Below are 23,266 nucleotides of genomic sequence, written 5' to 3'. Positions count from 1 at the left end.
CAATGTTACTTTCCTTTTGCAAGCTGAACTCATCTTGTTACCTTTGCAATATATAAACAAGTATCCTCAGTGTCAGTATTGTTTTAAATTTAGTGAAATGTTCAGAGTGAAAGAAGAAAGCAGCAGCATTTCTTCCTTGAAAGATGAGTTTACTCAAAGAATTGCAGAAGCAGAAAAGAAAGTTCAGCTAGCCTGCAAAGAGAGAGATGCTGCTAAAAAGGTAATGGAAGTTTAAAATATATGTTAATTAAACTCTTTAGAGACATAGAGTTTTGAGGAGTGCCTTCATAATATTTTGCTATTGGAAAAAAGAGGTCAGAGTAAAAGGATACTATAGCATATTAACACTTAAATTGTAAATTTTTCAATACCTTTACAATTACAGGTTTTGATATTTTTAAAAAGTCAGCATACTTGTCTGTATAAATCTTTGTAAGATGTATAGCGAGGATCACTAGACTAACTTTTTTTTAAACTAAAGTTTATTGGGGTGACAATTGTTAGTAAAGTTACATAAATTTCAGGTATACTAGAATAACTTGTAAATGATAATTCCATCAAAATAAATAACACTTAAATCTAAATGGGACTAAAATTTATCATTACTCTCATTTGTTATTTTCTACATCTTGAAACATGTTATATATATGTACTTCTTCAAGTCGAAATAATTTTAAAATAAAAATTTCTAATGGGTAGTGACTCTTGGGAAACATAACATTGTTTTATTCTAATATGAGATTTCTCAACCTCAGCACTATTGACCTTTTGTGCTAGACAATTTTATGTCATATCGGATTGTCCTGTGCATTGTAGGGTGTTTACCTGCATCCCAGGCTCCTACCTACAAGATGACAATAGCACCCTCCCCTCCGTATTTCCTACCCCTCCATCCCCACCTCATTTGTGCTAATTGAAAATTTTGCCAGACATTACCAAATGTCCCATTGGGAGCAAAATCACACCTGGTGGGGAAGCATTGTTCTAATTCGTATAATTTTTAACAGTTGGCTATTTCAGAAATTGGGAACCAACTAAGGTTATTAATTACCTTAAGTGACAAGTTTGTTGTTCTAGTGATAGATGACAATGTCAACAATATATAGTACGAGGCGGAATGAAATAAGTTATACATAGAGATGAATAGCAGTTGGAATGGTATCCTAGAGGATGAATTCTGACCAGAGAAATGAAGAGGGTTTCATGGAAGATAGGACATTCTTGCTGGACCTTGATGTATGAGTCAGATTTTGATAGAAAATGGATAGCAGTGTTGTGGCTGGTTTGGAGCATGGACTTTGGGGATTCACAGACCTGGTTTTAAGTCATAACTTTACCACTTTAATAGCTCCCTGCCCTTCAGATTTACTCAATTTTTCTGAGTATTAGTTTTCTTATTTGTGGAGTTGAATACTGTTTCCCTGAAAATAAGCTTAGCCGGCCGGACCATCAGCTATAATGCGTCTTTTGGAGCAAAAATTAATATAAAACCCGGTCTTATTTTACTATAAGACCGGGTCTTATATAAGACTGGGTATAATATAATATAATGTATAATATCACATAACATAACATAACATAACATGTATAATATAATACCAGGGATTACATTAATTTTTGCTCTAAAAGTCGCATTAGAGCTGATGGTCTGGCTGGGTCTTATTTTCGGGGAAACAATGGTAATACAGGTGTCTCCCTCATCAGATTGTTGTGAGGATTAAATAATAATGGAGACAAAGCATGGTTTAAATACCTAATAAATGTTAGTTGTTTTTAGTTATTGTTTAGTTTCAGAGCATCTCTTAAAACTAAATTTTAAATCAAAGAACATTTTTCACATCACCATATTTCTCCATTATAGTTTTAAAAGACAAACTATCTTGACGTGTTTCTGTTGAATCTCTGCTTTATTAACGTAGATCAGACTGTATATAATTGTTTCACAACATACTAATAGGTACAATGAGTTTTAATGAGGCAAAGAAATACAGTGAAAAACGAGATACGTACTGTTTGTTTGAAATGGTGTTCCAAATACAGTGCTTGTAGAAAATGTATGTAGGGATACTTAAGAAGGGTTATTGAAATTTAACTTATTCTCATTTTCATTTCCATTTTAAAATCTGTTTATCTCTGAATTCAGGTTTTCTATATTGTTTTCAAAGCTGTTTCCTTAGTCTTAATTAACCAAGGTAATAAACTCAGGTTAACAGAACAAAAGTTATGGATTCCTATCAAGAATGTGGTTATGAATAACTTCTTTGAATATGGTAAAAAATTGAAAAAATGTGCCCAAAATGGAAATAATTCTTTATGATATTTACATTCCTTTTGTTTTCTTTTAATAAGGAAATCAAAAGTATAAAAGAAGAACTTGCGACTAGATTAAATAGTAGTGAAACTTCAGACCTTTTGAAAGAGAAAGATGAGCAGATCCGAGGGTTAATGGAAGAAGGTACGTATTTAGTTGATTATGAAAAATATTGTAAAAACAGGAAAAATACTTTCCACATAACTAGCTGCGGCTTCCTAATAAAAAATATTGGAGGCAAGGAAGTTTTGGGCTTAACTCTCAGTAATAGTAGGTGACAGTTTGTGGAAGAATGGGGAGCAAGATATATAGAGGCAGAGAGAGATACATGTATGTAGCTTTTTGTTTCTAGAGAGGTAAAAAAATAACTCCCTGAAAAATACATAGAAGTTTGTGCTTCCTTGAAGAAAGCTTGTAACGGATTTTAGAGCCTGTCATTTAAACAAGGTATTTGAAGGTTATAATTCTGGAGTTTATGTAGTATTTGAATCTCTAGTTTGGGTATTATATGGTATTATTGTATTGTATTCTGGCATTTGATAGTGAATTTTTCATTTTCATGTTTTATTTTTTCTGTTATTAAGCACTTTGTGAAAATATTTATAATTAGCAGAATTATTGAAATTCAAGAGCCTTCATGAGTTAAATCATTACAGATGGACACCTAATTAATTTCTTTATGTAATATCATATGAAAGTAGTTTTGAAAAAGGTATTCAAGTGAATTTTTTCTTAATTAAAGTTTTTCCAGTTAAAGGAATAATACTTGCTGCTTACAGAAATTTTTGAAGTTACAGAAAGTGTATGAAGAAAGAAAAAATAGACCATAATCCAATTTTATAAGGAACTGTTAATTTCTTCTGGTCCCTTTTAAATATATTTTTAATACATTTTAAACATAATTAAGATCATATATCTAATTTGCAAATCTTCTTTTACATTTTCCCTATGCCATTAAATACATTGATACCATTATTAATGGCTGAATTAAAGTCCATTATATGAATATACCATAATTTGTGTTACTGTTTTCCTAATGTTATATATTTATTTCTAAAATGTTCATGTTACAGATAATGGTGGGATGAACATTTCTGTGTTTAAATCATTGAACTTAAGTGAATTTTCAGAGTAAATGTTTGAGAAACAATTGGAAACAATTCATTTAAAAAAGTTTTACCCAATTTTTCATTTTCATTTATTTAAGCTAATATTTCACAGTTAGTATGTGTTTGATACAATAATAAATACAACACACTCTGTCCTTCAGGAGTTTACAGTTTAATGAAAGGGAAATATAAGTACAAAGATAATTATAAAACTCGATCTAAGCGCTAAAATAGAGTAATGAAGAGTTGATAAAACACAAATTCCTTATCTCAAGACATCTTGAAGTCAGTAACTGCCTTGTGTTACAACATTAAAGACTAAGGAGAAGGCTAAGTGCATGGTTTTATTATTTAAAAAAATTATTAAAAATATTAATAGCAAATGTCACTATTTTTGGAATTTAGTAATTTAGTCAGGGGCTAATGTTTTCTTTTGCTTAATGAACCTCTTTTTAGAGAAAACAGGAATATTTACATACTGCTTCTGTATCCCCCAGAAGTATTTGTAAACTAAATAGCTGAAAGACTCAAAGCTGAAAGTACATTACAGTGAATAACTGGTCACTTCATTACCACGATTCATCAGCTAATTAACATCTGACCACACCTCTTCTATATCTTTCTGCACACACATACACTACTACCCTTTTTCCAAACCATTTGAAGGTAGGTGACAGATACCATAATATTTCACTCCTAAATTTTTTGTTTTCAGCTTGTTGAGGTATAGTCGACCAATAAAAATTACATATATTTAAGGTATACAACATGATTTTTTGATATACGTATACATTGTGAAATGATTACAAAATGAAGCTAATTAACATATCAATCACTTCATGTAGTTTTATTATTAAGATCTACTCACTTAGTAAATTCAAGTGTATCATACAGTATTTTTAACTTTAGTTATCATGCTGTACATTAGATCTCCAGAAATTACTCATTCTGCATTACTGAATCTTTGTACCCTTTGACCAACATCTCTCCATTTCCCCTACCCCCCGATCCCCTGGTAGTCACCATTCTACTCTCTACTATAAGTTCAACTTTTTAGATTCCACATATAAGTGAGACCATGCAATATCTATGTCTGGTTTATTTCGTCCTCCAGGTTCATCCATGTTGTTGCAAATGTCAGGATTTTCTTCTTTTTTTAAGACTAAATAATATTACACACACACACACACACACACACACACACACACACACACACACCACATTTCCTTTATACACCACATTTTCTTGTTCTCCACCATCCTTCCACCTAGTAATTTTAGCCTTCATTGATGATCCTTGTTCAAATCAGTTTAACAGTGGTGGTTACAGTATTGTGATTTTTAAAATATTTTATCAGTTATGTCATTAGTTAGATAAAATATTCTGTTTAAGTTCTTAGGGAATCAGTATTCTTTGAATTTATACTCTTTTTGCCATTGCCAGGAGAAAAACTTTCAAAACAGCAACTGCATAGTTCTAACATCATTAAGAAATTAAGAGCTAAAGACAAAGAAAATGAAAATATTATTGCAAAGCTGAACAAAAAAGTTAAAGAGCTAGAAGAAGAGTTACAACATTTAAAACAGGTGAATATTGATCATTTTCTACATATAGTTATTATATGAACAGTTGACTATGGTTTATAAAACATTGGCAATGATTTATTTGGGGTATATCCTATTGGAAGGATGTTTCCAACAATTTATTAGAGGAATGTTAAGATTTTTCTTTGTTATTCTAACATTTGAGATGCTGGAATACAGTTATTTAACCATGATGTTATATATTGAAGAATGCTTTTGTCTGTTCTTATAGGTCCTTGATGGCAAAGAAGAGGTTGAGAAACAACATAGAGAAAATATTAAAAAACTAAATTCTGTGGTCGAACACCAAGAAAAGGATCTTGGCCGACTTCAAGTAGACATGAATGAACTTGAAGAAAAGAACAGAAGTATTCAGGCCGCTCTTGATAGTGCATACAAGTAAGAAAATAAGCAAATACGCAACTCATGTAATAGGAATGTGGAAGAAGCCCTTTTTCTATTATCACTAACAACACTTATAAACTGAGCTATGTATGAATTTGTAAGTATTCAAAATAAGTTCAATAAAAAGAGTCCTTAGTGCAGGCAGTGTTTATTATGTGGTGAACTGTCTCCCATTCTGTAGATCCCATGGAAATCTACATGGAAACTTCATAACCTGGGCCATGTAATTAACTGTGTATTATTTTAAATAAAACTTATCAATCTAATTTTTTAAGAGAACTTACTGATCTCCACAAAGCCAATGCTGCAAAGGATAGTGAGGCACAGGAAGCTGTTCTAAATCGGGAAAGGAAAGCTAAAGAAGAACTTTCCGCAGCACTAGAGAAGGTTCAAGAAGAAGCCCGTCAGCAGCAAGAAACATTAGCCATTCAAGTAAGCAATGGGTACTGAATTAATCTTTTAAATCTTGGGGCTTCTGCATATTAAAGAATCCATTAGTTAGTTTGAATCAGACCCATTACTGGTACATGTGTTATACCGTGCTGGGCATCTATAATCCTGTTGGGCAATTTTTTTAAGAGTGTTGAATTATGCCAAACTTAATCAGTTGTGTGTTTTTTTAAACTGTTGTTAAAATGATGCTTACAGTATACCAGTATTGCCTAATTTTTTGTGAATTTCAGACTTATTTGAGAATATCAAGAAAGCTAAGGACCCTCTTACCAGAGAAGTGCACATATGCAGATAAATAATAAACCTTGCTGATAATTTCAGGAGAATCCATGTAACTTCATGGCTCTCAGATGAAGGAGGAAACCCAAAATTTGTCAGGCTTTGTCTTACAGAATATTTGAGTTTTTCCACTTTTTATTGTTATACATAATGTTGCTATAAACATTCATTTACAATTTTTTGTGTGAACATATATTTTAAACTATTTTAGATTTTTGTCCTCAGGTCATATGGTAACCCTGTATTTAACTTTTTGAGGAACTGCCAAATTTTTCCTCAGCAGCTGCACCATTTTACCTTCCCACCAGCAACATATGAGGGTTTCAATTTCTCCATATCCTTGCCAGTATTTGTTACTGTCTTTTTTTTTCTTCAGTGTACCCCTTTTAGTGGGTGTGAAGAAGTATCTGCTTGTGGTGTTGATTTACATTTCCCTAATGACTAGTGATGCTGAGCATCTTTTCATGTGCTTATTGGACGTTATGTTTCTCCTTTGGAGAAATTGATTAAAATATTCAACTCCTTTGACCATTTTTAAATTGCGTTGTCTTTTTATTGTTCTTTATATATTCTACATACTAGACCCTTATCAGATGTAGGATTTGCAAATATTTTCTCCCATTGTACAGGTTGTCTTTCTTGGTAGTGTCCTTTGATGCACAAAAGATTTTTAAATTTGATGAAGTCCAGCTTACCTATTTTTTGTTGTTGCTTGTGCTTTGGGTATTACATTTAAGAAACTATTGCTTAACCCAATGTTATGCAGATTCTCACCTGTTTCCTTCTAAGAATTTTATAGTCTTGGCTCTCACATTTAGGCCTTCTGCATGTGGATACCCAGTTGTTCTGGCACCATTTGTTAAAAAACTGTTCTCTCCTCATCGACCCCAATGCATTTTGTATTTAATTTTGCATGAGTATGTAAAACATTTACATGATTCCGAAGTGTAATATACTGAGACAATATTTGCTTCCAATTTAGCCTCTCCCCCATTCCTTTTATTTGCCTATGAGTAACCATTTGATTAGTGTTTGGTTAATTTTTTTCAGTGTTTCTTATTTGTATATGCAAGAAAATATACATTTTCTATACATTTACTTACATACCCCCACACATATACATACACAAGTTTACACTTATACACATATTTGTTTTTGTCTCCCTGATCCTTCTCACATAAAATATAGTTTACTATTTATAGTATTTCACAACTTGTTTTATTTACTAAATAAAATGTCTTGGTGATCAGTCCATAGTAGAGCATAGAGCTTTTTAAAAAATTCCTTTTTTATAGTTATAATTCTTCATTGTGTAAATATCCCATTGTTTATTCAGTCAGGTCTTATTAACAGATATTTGGGTTGTTTTCAATATTTTGGTATTATAAATCACACTATGGTCCATATACCCCTTGTGTTTCTGCTATTCTTATCACTGGGATAGAGAAAATATTAATATTTTAAATTAAAAATATATTGGAATGGTAATAAAGAACAATTAGGAGAATGGGAGATGGAGAGTATGGGACTACCATTCATAAAATCATCACCTTTTGCAAGTCAGTTTTCTGTATTGCCTTCTTGTCCTTTTCTCCATGTACAGATTTTTTATATTTGATATTATATATATTATTTTATACTTTTTGTCTTTAAGATTGAATCATACATTTTTTTTTTAAAGATTTTTTATTGGGGAAGGGGAACAGGATTTTATTGGGGAACAGTGTGTACTTCCAGGCCTTTTTTCCAAGTCAAGTTGTTGTCCTTTCAATCTTAGTTGTGGAGGGTGCTGTTCAGCTTCAAGTTGTTCTTTCAGTCTTAGTTGTGGAGGGCGCAGCTTAGCTCCAGGTCCAGTTGCCGTTTTCTAGTTGCAGGGGGCACAGCCCACCATCCCTTGTGGGACTCGAAGAATCGAACTGGCAACCTTGTGGTTGAGAGCCTGCACTCCAACCAACTGAGCCATCCGGGAGGCGGCTCAGCTCATGGTGCTGTGTTCAATCCTAGTTGCAGGGGGCAGAGCCCACCATCCCTTGTGGGACTCAAGGAGTTGAACCGGCAACCTTGTGGTTGAGAGCCCACTGGCCCATGTGGGAATCGAACCGGCAGCCTTCGGAGTTAGGAGCACGGAGCTCCAACTGCCTGAGCCACGGAGCTGGCCCTGAATCATACATTTTTATATGTCTTAACATTTATCATAATTTTAATGGGTATATTCATGTTATGGCAACATTTTGCAAAAGTAGATTAACTACTGATGGATATTTAGAATATTTCATGTTTTGTGTGTTTTTGCTAATCTAGCTGACAGTGTAGGGAATATCTTTTTATGCTTTTAGAGATTTCCTTCACAGAGTAAATTCTCAAAATGTGTATGTATAGCTCATAGAGTGCCTATCACATTCTGCCTTGTGCTTTAAATATTTATGGCTGCATTGTTTCTCCTCTTATATTGTGGGGCAGTGACTGTGTCTTCTAAGTATTTATATACTTTTTTTTTTTTTTTTTGCCTAACAGAGTGCTTTCCTAAGTACATATTTCCATACAGTTTTGAAATTGGTTGATGAATGGGATGTGTGAGAATCATATATGTAAAAGCTCACTGGATAGTGTAGAGTATTACATATGAACAATAAGTCCACAAACACAAAATAAGTACTTAGCAAAAAGTTCTAGCTAATGTTTGAGATTGTTTGTGATAGTGTATTGCTTTTCCTCACACAGGTAGGGGACCTTAGGCTGGCACTGCAACGTGCAGAACAAGCAGCTGCCAGGAAAGAGGATTATTTACGACATGAAGTCAGTGAACTCCAGCAGGTACTGTCACTGTTTTCCTAAGCGCAAATCCTAGATGTGTTTTCCTAGAAATAAAAAATGACTCAGTGGAATAATGTTCATAGAATTGAGACGCTTGCTACCATACTTATCATTTGCTGTATTTTTGTGGCTTGTGTTAATAAAGTCAGAGTTGGAACCTTAAAAATATATAAGAAAAACCCTAATTCTGTTTTATAGAAAATAATTTTATTATGATAGATTTACTGTGTATTCAGTATTTTTTCATTTGTAATAGGTGATTTATTAATTATCAGTGTTTGATTACTATGAGGCAGATAATTAGTGGCCAGTTTTTATGTCACTACTCTTAATTTTCAGTCAATGAATATACATAGGAAAAGGGAGAGAAAATACAACTCAGATTGACCTGTTTTTGTAAATACTTAGAAATATTTGGATGAGGAGACAACTACAGGAAGGTTTGGATGAAACTTTTAAATTGATCAAAAGGTGTGTTTATGTTAGAAAATGCTTTGTAAAGAGGCACTTATTTAGATACTCTCTTATGGGGCTTATCTCTAAGGATTGAATAATTAGAAATAATTTAGTTTAAAAAGTAATTCTATCTTGGGGAAGTAATTTTTTTCAGAAATCTCTCATAAAGTTTGTTTGCTAGTGTTTTTATTGGTGTCATCGGTAATGACTTACGAATTCCATGATTCAGAGGCTCCAGGAAGCGGAGAATCGAAACCAAGAACTGAGTCAAAATGTTTCATCAACAACAAGACCATTACTTCGACAGATAGAAAATTTGCAAGCAACTCTAGGGTCCCAGACATCTTCGTGGGAGAAGTTAGAGAAGAATCTTTCTGATAGGCTTGGTAACTGCTTTAATTCTTAAGCTCAGTGCAGAAACCCTTCCATCTTGGTTGTAGAATTAGGATAATGGTATGAAATTGAAATTCAGTTGATCTGATAGTTATATTTTGTGTCTAACTTGTAGATTTTCACCTCTTCTCCTGTTTTACATTTATTTTCTAATATCACAATTGACTCTTTCAAATCATTTGACTCTTTCAAATCATTTGTTTTCCATAACACAATGTGTCAGATACTGTCTAAAATACTTCCAGGTCATTTGTACTCTTTTTTTTTTTTTTTTTTTAATTGGGGAAGGAGAACAGGACTTTTTATTGGGGAACAGTATGTACTTCCAGGACTTCTTTCCAAGTCAAGTTGTTGTCCTTTCAATCTTAGTTGAGGAGGGCACAGCTCAGCCCCAGGTCCAGTTGCCGTTGTTAGTTGCAGGGGACACAGCCCACCATCCCTTGCGGGAGTCGAACCAGCAACCTTGTGATTGAGAGGATGTGCTCCAACCAACTGAGCCATCATCCAGGAGCTCAGTGGCAGCTCAGCGGCAGCTCAGCAGCAGCTCAGCTCAAGGTGCCGTGTTCAATCTTAGTTGCAGGGGGCGGAGCCCACCCTCCCTTGCGGGATTCGAGGAGTCGAACCGGCAACCTTAGGATTGAGAGCCCACTGGCCCATGTGGGAATCAAACCGTCAGCCTTTGGCATTAGGAGCATGGAGCTCCAACCGCCTGAGCCACCGGGCCAGCCCCTGTTTTCTCAGGCTACTGGGCCAGACCCTATATTCATTTTTAACAGACGACTACACTCAATTTTTTCCTTGTCCACTGCTAAATCTGACCTTTTTCTAGCTTGTTTTGAAACAATGTAGGAGGTGGAGATTAGATATGATACTAGTCAGTGGCAAAATCCCTAGAGCAGAGATAGGTCCAAGGAGGATCAGGATCGAACCTAGTATTCAGATGCTTTGCAATCTTAAGATTTCATATTCTTCTGCTTTACAGAAATACCCCACGTTGCCCTTCTGTGCTGCTAATAAAAAGAAAATTATTCTTCCAAGACGTTTATTCAAGTACAGACAGATAGGATATGTATATATTAGATATCCTAGAAGCTAGCAAATTCATTAAAAATCCATGTGTCCATTCTATGCTTAAAACTAACTGTAATTTGAGAGACATCATGGTGTAGTGATGAAAGCAGACCTGAATGGGTGTCAGGAGACCTGCACTCAGGGCTTTTTTATTTTGTTTTGTTTTTTGTTTTGAATCATCCAGCCAACCAGTTTTGGAGGAAGTCACTAACCATTTCTGGGCTTCTCACTGTAAATCATGATGGGTGAACTAGATAGTGGGTTTCAAACATTCTTCAGTAGATCCTTAGGTGAGAGGCAAGCTCTATAGATAAGGTGCTGGGCTCCTTCCAGGATGCTTTAATGGAAGTGGTGCCTCCTTTCCCTGTCTTTTTTTGATTTCAATGTAAGGTTTCTAGAAAAAGATTTACTTACTTAAAAAACTCACTGAACTAGATGAACCTTCGTGTATTGCTTAATTTATATTAAGTCTGTCATTTTATCTATGACAACTTTTTGAGACCAGTTTGTTATGAAATTGTGAGACATCTGAAAATGACACCTTTTGAAACGGATATTTATTTAGCAATAAATGAAAGTTAGGAGCCATCGTTTTTCTGGTTTTTAAACTGTAGTCTACATTCTTTCAGGGATATGTGGTATTGTGCTAGAATATAGACAAGGCCATAGGACAAACATACCCTATAATGCTTTTAATAGGAGCACAGATACGAGGTGTGATTAAAAAAATATGGTGAATGTTTAAATAAAGAAATTGCCGCAGTAAAAGACAAATTGCCATTAATCCTCCTCAAAATACTCCCCCTCGCTTTGAGCACACTTATCCCATTGTTCTTGCCACTTTCTGAAGCAGTACTGGAAGTCCTCTTTCGTGAGTGTCTTGAGTTGCGGTGTTGTGATTGCCTTGATGTCTGGAATCAGTTCAAAACCTTTACCTTTCATGGTCATTTTGACTTTGGGGAAGAGCCAGAAGTCGCACAGTGCCAGATCCGGTGAGTAAGGTAGATGAGGACTCACCATAATGTTTTTATTTGACAGAAATTGCAGTACCAGAAGTGATGTGTGACATGGAGCCTTTCTTGTGATCGAAAAATACGGTGAATACTGCTGCCGAGTGCCATCCAATGAAAAAGCTGGGATCAATACAGGAAGTGGCACATCGAACCTTAGTAACTGTATGACAAGTTTCAACTTGTTTGGTGCAATCAGTCAGGTGTGAGCTATGGTTGACAGAAGGTGTGTTTTAAAGTGTGCCATAAATCATCCTCCATCATGACAACGCTCCATGTCACACATGGCTTTTGGTATATGGCAATTTCTGTCAAATAAAAACATTACAGTGTATCCTCATCCACCTTATTCACTGGATTTGGCACCATGCGACTTCTGGCTCTTCCCCAAAGTCAAAATGACTCAAGACATCGAGGCAGCAACGACAGCACAACTAAAGATACTCAGGAAAGAGGGCTTCCAGAACTGCTTCAGAAAGTGGCAAGAACAATGGGATCAGTGTGTTCGAAGTGAGGAGTATTTTGAGGGGGATTAATGGCAATGTATCTTTCACTGTGATACATTTATTTATCTAAACATTCACCATATTGTTTGATCACACCTTGTACAGTATGGAACAGAATATAAAAGGTGTAATAGGGATATTATTAGGTCTACTTTGAAGGGGAAATATGAAAATTCTTGCCTTGGCTCAATCTCAATCTTATCCATAAATATTTTTTGTAATTGAAAATTTTTATTGAGATAATTGTAGATTGACATGCAGTTATAAGAAATAATACAGAGTTGTCCTATACCCATTTTCTCCAGTATCTCCAAATGTTAACATTTTGTAAAATTATAATATGACATCACAACCAGGGTATTCACATTGATACAGTCTACTTATTTTATTCAGATTTCCCCAGTTTTACTGGTACTCATTTGTGTGTGTGTGTGTGTGTGTGTCTGTGTGTGTCTGTGTGTATATTACATTCTGTACAATTTTGCCACTTGTGTGGGTTCATGTATCCATCACTACAGTCAAAATATTGAACAGTTTCAACATCACATCATTATAACCACACTTAACCACTTTTAGGGCCCCCCCTTCCTGTCCCAAATCCCTGGCAACCACTAATCTGTCCTCTATTTCTAAAATTTTGGAATTTCAAAATGCTGTACAAATAGAACAATGTTAATATAATATGTGACATTTGAGGTTGGCTTTTTTGCTCACCTTAATTTCCTGGAGATTCATCCAAGTTTTATAGTGTGTGTCATTGATTTAGTCTTTTTATTGCTGAGTATGTACCGCGTTTTTTCGCTGTATGTATGTACCGCGTTTTGTTTACCTGATGAAGGAAGTGTGGGCTGACTCTAGATTTTGTCTGTACAGATAAGCTACTGTAAACATTCATTACAAGTTTTAGTGTGAACATAAGTTTTCATTTCTCTGGATAAATACCCAAGTGTGCAATTGCTGGGTAGTTGCATGTTTAGTTTTTTAAAGAAAAGCACCAAACTGTTTTCCAAAGTGGCTGCATATATGAGAGTAATCCAGTGTCTCCACATCCTGGCCAGCATTTTGTGTTGCCCCTGTTTTTTCTTTTAGTTATTCAGACAGGTGCATGGTGGTATCTCATTAGGATTTTGCTATGGATTTCCCTAATGACTAATGATGTTGAACATCATTTCATGTGCTTATTTTCTATTTGTACATTCTCTTTGGTGAAATGTCTATTTAGGTCTTTTCCCCATTTTTCTAATCGGATTGTTTATATTTTCATTGTTGAGTTTGGAGACTTCTTTATATATTCTAGATAATAGTTTTAGCTAATGTGGTTTGCATTTATTTTTATCCAAGTCTGTAGCTTGTCTTTTCATCCTGTTCACATGGAACAAAAGTTTAAAATTTTGAAGAAGTCCATTTTATCAATTTTATTTTTTGTAAAATTTTTCCATTATAGTAGACATTCAATATTATATTACTGTGATGTGCAGCATAGTGATTAGACATTTATATACCTTACAAAGTGATCCCCCAATAAGTCTTGCATCCACCTGGCACCTACAGTTATTACAATATTATTGATTATATTCCCTTTGCTGTACTTTACATTTCCATGACTATTTTGTAACTGCCAATTTGTATTTCTTAATCCCTTCACGTTTTTTATACAGCCCCCCAACTTGCCTCCCATCTGGCAACCGTCAGTTTGTTCTCTGTATTTATAAGTTTGTTTGTGTGTTTTTTTTTTTAATTGGGGAGTATTGGGGAACAGTGTGTTTCTCCAGGACACATCAGCTTCAAGTAGTTTTTCTTCAATCTGTTTATCCATTGGTCTTTTGATTGGAGCATTTAATCCATTTACATTTAAAGTGATATTGATTGGTATGTAGTTATTTCTATTTTAGCGATTGTTTTTGGAGTTTTTCTCTCTTATTTTCTTGCTCTCTTGTTTATTGATGACTTTCTGTTGTGTTGTGTTTGGATTTCTTTCTCTTTATTTCTTGTTTATCTTTTGTAGGTTTTTGGTTTGTGGTTACAATGTGCCTCATATATACCAAGCTGTGCTTATAGCAGCCTGTTTTAAGTGGATGGCTGCTTAAGTTCCAACACATTCTAAAATCACGACCATTTTGACTCACCCCCTCCTAATTTATGTTTTGTCATTGTTTATTTGTGTGTGTGTGTGTGTGCGCGCACGCGTGCATGCATCCCTTAAATTACTGTTGTAATTACATATGATCTTCCTACTTTTGCCTTTTAACCTTTGTACTAGCTTTAATGTTGGTCGACCCACTGCTTTTGTTACGTGTTTGCCTTTGTCAGTGAGAATTTTTTTGTGTGATATTTTCTTATTCATATTATTTATTTTTTTTCTTTTTAAAGAAGTTCCTTTGTCATTTCTTGTAATGCTGGTTTGGTGGTGATGAACTCTTCAGCTTTTTTCTTCTGGAAATAATCAATTTTTCTTTTCATGGCTCATGCTTTTGGTGTCAAACCTAAGTACTCTTTCCCATCCCTAGATCCTGATTATTTCTCCTATTTTTTTCCAGAACATTTTATTTTATACTTAACTTTATGATCCCTTTTCATATATGGTGTGAAGTTTCATTTGAGGGGCTTTTTTTGGCCTTTGGATATCTAATTGCTGCAGCACCATTTGTTGATCCACTACTCTTTTAATATATAACTCCACTTTCAAATTAAAATATTTTGGGGAGAAATGATAAAGCAGGTACAAATTAAGATTGGTTCTTTTGTCTGTGTAGGAATTCCTGCCTTACACAATAAGTAGTTACAGTTTTAAGTATGGCTACTTGTATCACTAAAAATTTGAAGTCAGAATTGACTTGATGTCTTGGCCTCTTGGTTGTATGTTATATGTGATTTTTCTTTTTTATCCTGCATTCAGGTGAATCCCAGACCTTGTTGGCATCAGCGGTTGAAAGAGAACGTGCGGCTGTAGAAGAACTCCTTGCCAACAAAATTCAAATGTCTTCCATGGAGTCACAGAATTCTCTCTTAAGACAAGAAAACAGTAGATTTCAGGCCCAGCTAGAATCAGAGAAAAACAGGCTAAGAAAACTGGAAGATGAAAATAATAGGTGAGCATATCTAGAGTGTTAATGTTGGCATTTCAAAGCATTTAAAAACGTATGTTGTTCATTTTTAGCTTCATAGCACTAAAGAGAACTAAAAATATATACTTTCAGCGTTTAAAGTCAGAGTCATTAGTAATGGAATATTATAGCACGACAGTACTGGGATTTATTGAACCTCACATGTGTTTTTGAAATTATGTGGCATGATCTGTATGTATTTGTATTTTCTAGGGAAAGGATTTATTGTTTTAATCAGACTTTTTAAAAATAAGTCTGCAACCACAAAATAGTTTGAGATCACTCATTGGAGTTATTTTTATATTAAAAGGGTTTTAGCAGTGTTCTAATCTTTCTAAATAAATGTTCTGGTTCTTTGGAAATACAGGCTATAAAATCCATCTCTCTGAAACTATATCAGGGCTGTGCTTAGTGTGTTTTTACCCTCTGAGTAAAATTTCCTTGGAAATTTTACTTTTAAAAGAGTAATCAAGTAAAAATGCTGTATAAAATAAAATATCTGAACTTTTGCAAACATTTTCATAGAACCCCATAACAAGCTTTTGTGGAATCTGAACCTATTATGGAATGGTTGTATTCAAAATTCTTTTTAGAAAGTTTCTTTTCAAATGAAGTCTTAACCCAAAACATCAATAAATAAAATGCATAAAAGTAAGTAGTTTGGCTTCTGAGTAAAACCCCAGTCATTGGGAGAACACAGTTGGAAAATCAGGCTGGTAATAAAAATGACTACTAAATATGTAACTGGAGTTAATAAAGTAGTGAGGTTTTAATAGTCTATACGATCATCTTTTTTGTTTTGTCTCATTCCCTCTGGCTTAATAGGTACCAGGTCGAATTAGAAAACCTAAAAGATGAATATGTAAGAACACTTGAAGAGACAAGAAAAGAAAAGGTACGTCTGTCAGTGTTTGCTCACCTCTTAGGTCTTCCATTAGAGAATGGTTGAGGATGGTAACGAACTAATGAGATGACAAGATGAAATGGTGAGGTTATTGCTTTTGGAACTTGGTTTTTAGTAGTAAGACAAATAGGAGTATATATAATACTTTATACTCCTAACTCTGAGATTGACTTACGATGGTGATTTAGTATTACAGGAATTATCTAACTGTATCTCTCTCCATTAGACACTGTTGAGTAGTCAGTTAGAAATGGAGAAAATGAAAGTTGAACAAGAAAGGAAGAAAGCAATTTTTACTCAAGAAACAATAAAAGAAAAGGTATTGAATTTTGTCTTTTATTTTTTTTTGGTGTAACCAGTTCGTAGCTATTGTGATTAATCTTTGATTGTTTTGTAATTTTATTTATACTTCATAAGTACCATTTGTAATGTCTCAAATCCGTAGAGTGATGCATTCTAGTAGTGTAATCAGTATCCATCTCAGATAGATCCAAAGTAATTTGAGTGTATACAAAGAAATCTGTGATTTCTAGGGTTTAAATTACAAAACTTCTTTTTAAATTAATGTCATGCTTTCATTGAAATTGGTGCTCCATTTGGCCCATAGGCACTTTGGGAGTAAAACTAGTTCTTCACTTTCTTTCTGGTAATTTTTCTAAAGTGAGTTTCCTAGATTTAAAGGATTGGAGTATACTCAGTAGTTAGCATCATATATTAAAACTACCAATATGGACATTGAAATTGCTGTTTGAATTTATTTTGAATAATAAAATAAAAATTAAAAAAATGATGGATAAGCCAGAAACACTATGGTTTGTGAAACTCATTAGTAATCTTACTTTAAAGAAATAGATCTTAATTGGTATTATGTTATAGAATGTGAAGCAGTTCATATAATTGTTTCAACAAGAACATTCTCATTTCATTAAAAATAAACCAAATTATGTTGGTGCTATATACATGGATCCTGAGATGACTTGACCAAGGCTATCTATACTTTTAAATTACTAAATATTGTGCTTTGGATAAGAGTTCAGAAATTATATCATTTTATGAGATAACATTTTATGAGAAAATTAGAACGAGTCTTTGTTGTCATTCATCCCAGAAAAGTTTCTTGCTTTGTTTTATTTATCATTCTACTCTTTAATTTGAACTGAATTTTTTTCTTACTCCTTAAGGAACGGAAGCCATTTTCTGTTTCTAGCACTCCCACAATGTCACGCTCGAGTTCAGTGAGTGGAGTTGAGATGGCAGGGCTACAAACATCTTTTCTGTCACAGGTGATGTTTTATTTCATACATGTACTTAGTTCTTAAACTGAATAATGATAAAGGGAATATGCAAATAGTGTTTGCCTATCACCATGACCTTGCCATGCCATAGGCAATTCATCCGAGTATTTGTGAAGGAGTACTAATTGCCCTGAGGAAATATAGATGATTTTCTGCCTTTGAGAAAATCCTAGACATTTTAAAGCAAGAATGGATAGAATCATTTTGTTTATACCTTGTAATGGAACACAATCTATAATAACTGAATAACTATGTGTTTTCTTTAATTAAATAGGATGAGTCTCATGATTACTCATTTGGGCCAATGTCTGTATCAGCAAATGGAAGCAATCTTTATGATGCCGTAAGGATGGGAGCAGGATCGAGTATTATTGAAAATCTACAGTCTCAGCTAAAACTAAGGGAAGGAGAAATTACTCATTTACAGGTATTGGAAAAATTAAATATGCTCTAAGTAAATGAAGTTGTGATGCCCAATAAGTAACACTCTTTAGATCCACCTGAACTCTGAGCACATTGAGAAATAAATCAAATAGTGGCATGTCAAGCCCCAAATATATCTCATATATTAATGATGAAGGCTAGTTGGGAGACATTAGCCAAGGATAAGAGCCAAATGAGCCTGCTAACTGATTGCACCAGAATCGGGGAGACTACTTAACTCTGTCCCAGGAAATGCTGGGCTGGAGTAGGCCCCCATATGCTGCAGTCTGCCTGGGTAAGACTTACAGGCTGGGTCTTTGCAGGCAGCTTTTCCAAACATTCCAAAAGGGAAGTCGCTGGGCTGAGCATACACGTTACTCTTCCCAGATTTACCACTTACACAGATAAGTTGCTCCAATTCCCCTGTTAGGAGTGCAGAGGTGATGAGACAGATTAGAACTGTAACACTGTCACCTGGAAGGAAACATCCAGAGTGGGAGGGAGCAGCCTCCCATTTTGTCTTTTTAGAAACAATGTAGTGAGAAATATTAAACGTTCTACCTGTTTTCATTGTTAAACTTGATACACTCAAAAGTAAAACTTTTCTGTTCCCATTGTATGACTTCAGTGAGTTGAAAATATTAATACTCTATTAAAGAAGAGGTTCTTGAATTGGGAAATATAGATCAGAATAATCTTAATACTTGTTATGTGTATGTAGCCTGGTACGAGAGCCCAGATTAATTTATTTGATAGTCACGATAGTCTGTCAATCTGATCTACACATTTGAAGCTACATTAAACCATGTTTCTATTTCTCTGGGTTTTCATACTAATTTAGACTAACTGAAATACATGCTACTTCCTTAGAGAAAAATACAGGGTTGTGTATTTCAAACAGATGATTGAATTTCCTTTAGTTTTTAATTTCTCTTTCATGCCATGTTTCCCCGAGAATAAGACCTAGCCGGACAATCAGCTCTAATGAGACTTTTGGAGCAAAAATTAATATAAGACCCAGTATTACATTATATGATATGATATTATATTATATTATATTATTATTATACTATACTAATACTAATACTATATTATACAACCCGGTCTTATATATATAAGACCTGGTCTTTTATATTTATATCATATCATATCATATCATACCCGGTCTTATAGTAAAATAAGACTAAGTCTTATTTTAATTTTTGCTCCAAAAGATACATTAGAGCTGATTGTCCAGCTAGGTCTTATTTTCGGGGAAACACAGAAGTAAACCCGTAAATGGGTTAGTAGTAAACCCTGTAAATGTAAATACCTCTGAGGAAAGTTGGAACTCTTTTTGTTTTTTTTTTAACCACTATTTCCTTTTACTTAAGGAAGATCTACGTCATGTTGATGTATCTATTTCTTAAAAAATAACATACTAGATATATTTATATTAGTGGGAGCATTAAGCAAGATATATATTTTATTTGAATTACTTTCTGGTAATGTTCCTCAGCTAGAAATTGGCAATCTAGAAAAAACACGCTCGATAATGGCTGAAGAGCTAGTTAAATTAACAAATCAAAATGATGAACTTGAAGAGAAAGTGAAGGAGATACCCAAACTTCGAACTCAGCTAAGAGTAAGTATTCTTCACTTAAAGATGAATCTAAGATATTTTAATCCAGTTACATTATATCTCATATAGTTAGTTTACATAAAATGCACATATATGTTAATGATTTCTTTGAAAATCAGAGTATTAGTATTTGAGTAAAGAACTTCAAAGGTGAATCTTGTATCTTGTCACATTATATCTTCAAACTATTTTTCATAATCATGTTTAATCCCACATAGGAAAATAACTAGCTTTTATTTGGCCAAGGTTCATTTATAATACTGCACTTTTGTATGATCTTAGTGCTATGTTTTCATTGACATTATATGTATCACATAGCATATTTGGTATTAGTAGTCACTGTTAAGCCATATATGAGAATTTTCTTTTTTCTTTTTTATATTGGCTAAATGCCAGGTAATACTTAAACCACAGTGAACCAAAGAGACTAAAATTTCATCAAATGTACGTAAATTAATGGGAAAAAACATTGATTAAGCTGTTTTGGGGGAAACTATAGATTTAATGGAGAGGTATGGTAAAATTGATAGCCATTTGGCTTGAGGTTTTTTTTTTTTTTTTTTTAATTCTTGCTATTTATTGCAACAGACTGGAGTGTGAGTTTAATTTTTATAAGAGCTGGCTATATACTTTTATTTAGATTGTAATGTGTTTTTTGGTGATTCATAATATAAATATAATCAAGATATTCTGTACAATTATTTTACAAATTGTAAACAAATATATTTTGTAGGATTTGGATCAAAGATACAACACGATTCTCCAGATGTATGGAGAAAAAGCAGAAGAGGCAGAAGAACTTCGATTAGATCTTGAAGATGTAAAAAATATGTATAAGACTCAAATAGATGAACTTTTAAGACAAAGGCTCAGTTAACTTCTGAAAATTACATTCCCATCAAATTGAATGTAAGCATTTAATAGCTAAATGCAGACTTTCAATAAATTCTCTTACAAAATTAAAAAGTAGAATTTACTGTAGATTAAAAAATTGAAAAAGGTTATTGTATATAGTAATATTTGCAGTTAAATTATTTTGTGCAATATTTGAATTTTATTTTTGAAACTCTTTAAAGATTTATTTTTTAAAGCATTTTTTTTCCCCTGAAATAGCAAAGAGATTTGTTATTTTATCCTTATATCAATATGGTTAGGGAAGGAGAATGGTGTTCATATCTTGTATTATAGATAAATAATTGTATCTATAATTTATATGTGTTTGTATATATTGAGAACATTTAATGAATGATATTAACATTGAAACTTTGGAATTTTTCACACTTAAATCTTCAACATTTCTAATTACTACTCATGAAAATAGATAATAATTGTTCAAGTAAAAAAAAATTACTAAATTTCCGGTTATGAAATTTTGAACTAATTCTTTACTTTTAAAGTAGAAGTCACACTGACACTGAAATTTAAAGGGTGAATAATTTAAATTAAAAACTTTTTGCGGTCTGAACATTTATTTCACCCACATTCCACAATTAAGTCTGTATAAATTTAACTTATCTGGAGAAAGCTGTAGATATTCAAAGTTACCTAGGTATGATTGGATAATGGAAAAAATTTACTTATAATGATTTTGTGATGGAATCAGTAACAAGTGATTTTTTTAATCACCCTATAAAATGAGTCAAAGTAATAAAATTATTAACATAATTTTCTCTTTGAAAATTCATATTTTGTAAAGCCTTATTTTTGGCACATTAAAAATGAGTGTTTGATATTACAGAAAATTCATAACAAAATTGAGAAATTGTAGGATTTAATTTAAATTTGACATTTGCAGTTCTGTGTAATTTATCATTTTATTTTTTTCTTGAACCTTTAAACACGAAAATGGGGCAGAATAGCTTTAAAAAATAGCTATTCCTTTTTCCAAATGTTATATTTTGTTCAAAAGTTAACCCTGCTATGTTTTTGATTAGTGAAATATTATAAAACATGTTATCACTGAAAGTCATTTAGCTGCCTTTACTTGCAAATAAACACTCTCATTTAATTTTTAGTTAAATTTTAAACACTAGAACTTCAGAGTGTACCTATAAGTAAGCCATTTGAAGAATTGAAATGCTTTTCGGGGCAATTCAAGTAAACTCATTTTTGTTCTTTTTGTATTCCATACAGTATTTCTGTCACTGGATCTCTGATGTGTAGCATTAATAAATATTCTTTCAGTATAAGCCAAATTCAAAAAATTAATTTTCTGTATTTTAGTGATTAAAAATCAGTGTAATAGCTTTTTGTCATCTTATTTTTTTAATATTCAGGGGCTGACAGGGAATGACAAGGCTGATAGCAATAAGAAATGTACAGAATTAGACAATTTAGGAAACTTAGGTTGCAAAATTCTGTCAAGTGTTTGAAACTAGAAGTTTAGGAATTACGAAATTATTCTTTTAAAGTATCCATTAGTAAGAAAAAAACCTTTAGTTGTGGAGAAAAGATTGCAATAAAGCTCCTATACTTTACAATTCCATAATATTAAACATTCTCTTCTCTTAATCCTTATTAACATTAATAAAATCAATTCAACTTAAAACTTGAAAGTGTTTTCAATTTATTTAAAAATGGCAAGCAGCTAATTTAGTTTCTGGCTGTATATACCAAATGTTGTTCTTTATCCACAAATTAATATCTTACTATAGACTTAGATCTCTCAATATATTTGTAAGTTGAGAAGTGTACTGAATCAATTTCTTAAACTCCACTAAGTAACAGAATACATATTAAATATTGGTTGCTATATTTTGCTTTGTGTTAAAACTTCTCCATGTTCTAGTAAATTGTTTACATTGTAGTGCATAAAAGAATAGTTTGATGTTTTCATTCTTGAAAGAAAACAAAGATACTATAAATCAACACTTTCAAGAATATGAAAAAAGAATAAGAGGTATGAACATTGTTTTATGTATAAACATCGAAACACTGATGATAAACATCCTTGGTAACTGTTGGGAAACTAAATTGAGACCTCCATTTCTCTCTCTTCTTTGCCTCTTTTTTGGAACTTCCAGCTTTACAGTGTTTAGCATATGGGAATGTATCAAATGTATCTATATTGTGCTTTAAGATATTCTAAATATGGATAATTTCTGACCTAGGGAAACATTAATTTTTGTAGTTAAGTAAGTGAAAAGAATGTTCAGGAAAAATTTTTTCTTGTGATCCCTTAATTGGCATTTGATTTATTAATTGAAAATTTTATTCAAATGCTTATTAAAAGTATATGATTTATAGTATTTAGAAAGTAGCCACAAGAAAAAAGAAAATGATTGTAGGTATTTTATCTTGTTTTGCTGCTATTTGTTTATGTTTAGTATGTATACATTTGTTCTAGGGTGTCATAATTTTTTTCATTTAAAAATTCTAATTTTCCTTATTCAGTTTTAAACTATAACTATATTTTGTGAAGGGCTGAAAGTATGATTTAAACTACACATTAACATTATAAATATTTCAATTCTAAATAAAAGGTAATGTAAATAATAAGCATGGATCTGATTTGAATAAAGATTTAAAA

General features: G+C 32.9%; 1 protein-coding gene across 1 annotated transcript in view; it reads left to right on the top strand.

Moving 5' to 3' along the window:
* TMF1 (TATA element modulatory factor 1) overlaps positions 1-22,557 on the top strand; it is a 31,073-nt gene extending 8,516 nt beyond the window's left edge. Inside the window, exons 4-17 of the mRNA XM_033132049.1 lie at positions 94-220; positions 2,350-2,455; positions 4,864-5,006; positions 5,236-5,402; positions 5,684-5,840; positions 8,862-8,954; positions 9,640-9,796; positions 15,287-15,479; positions 16,320-16,389; positions 16,625-16,717; positions 17,580-17,681; positions 17,968-18,120; positions 19,615-19,740; positions 20,471-22,557. Of these exons, the coding sequence (XP_032987940.1) occupies positions 94-220; positions 2,350-2,455; positions 4,864-5,006; positions 5,236-5,402; positions 5,684-5,840; positions 8,862-8,954; positions 9,640-9,796; positions 15,287-15,479; positions 16,320-16,389; positions 16,625-16,717; positions 17,580-17,681; positions 17,968-18,120; positions 19,615-19,740; positions 20,471-20,614 (1,831 nt within the window). The 3' untranslated portion in view covers positions 20,615-22,557. The remainder of the gene's footprint in view (positions 1-93; positions 221-2,349; positions 2,456-4,863; positions 5,007-5,235; positions 5,403-5,683; positions 5,841-8,861; positions 8,955-9,639; positions 9,797-15,286; positions 15,480-16,319; positions 16,390-16,624; positions 16,718-17,579; positions 17,682-17,967; positions 18,121-19,614; positions 19,741-20,470) is intronic.
* Positions 22,558-23,266: the final 709 nt, after the last annotated feature.

The sequence above is a fragment of the Rhinolophus ferrumequinum genome, chromosome 17 (assembly GCF_004115265.2).
Source record: "Rhinolophus ferrumequinum isolate MPI-CBG mRhiFer1 chromosome 17, mRhiFer1_v1.p, whole genome shotgun sequence".
Classification (NCBI taxonomy): domain Eukaryota; kingdom Metazoa; phylum Chordata; class Mammalia; order Chiroptera; family Rhinolophidae; genus Rhinolophus; species Rhinolophus ferrumequinum.
This window is presented reverse-complemented; position numbering and strand designations above follow the sequence as displayed.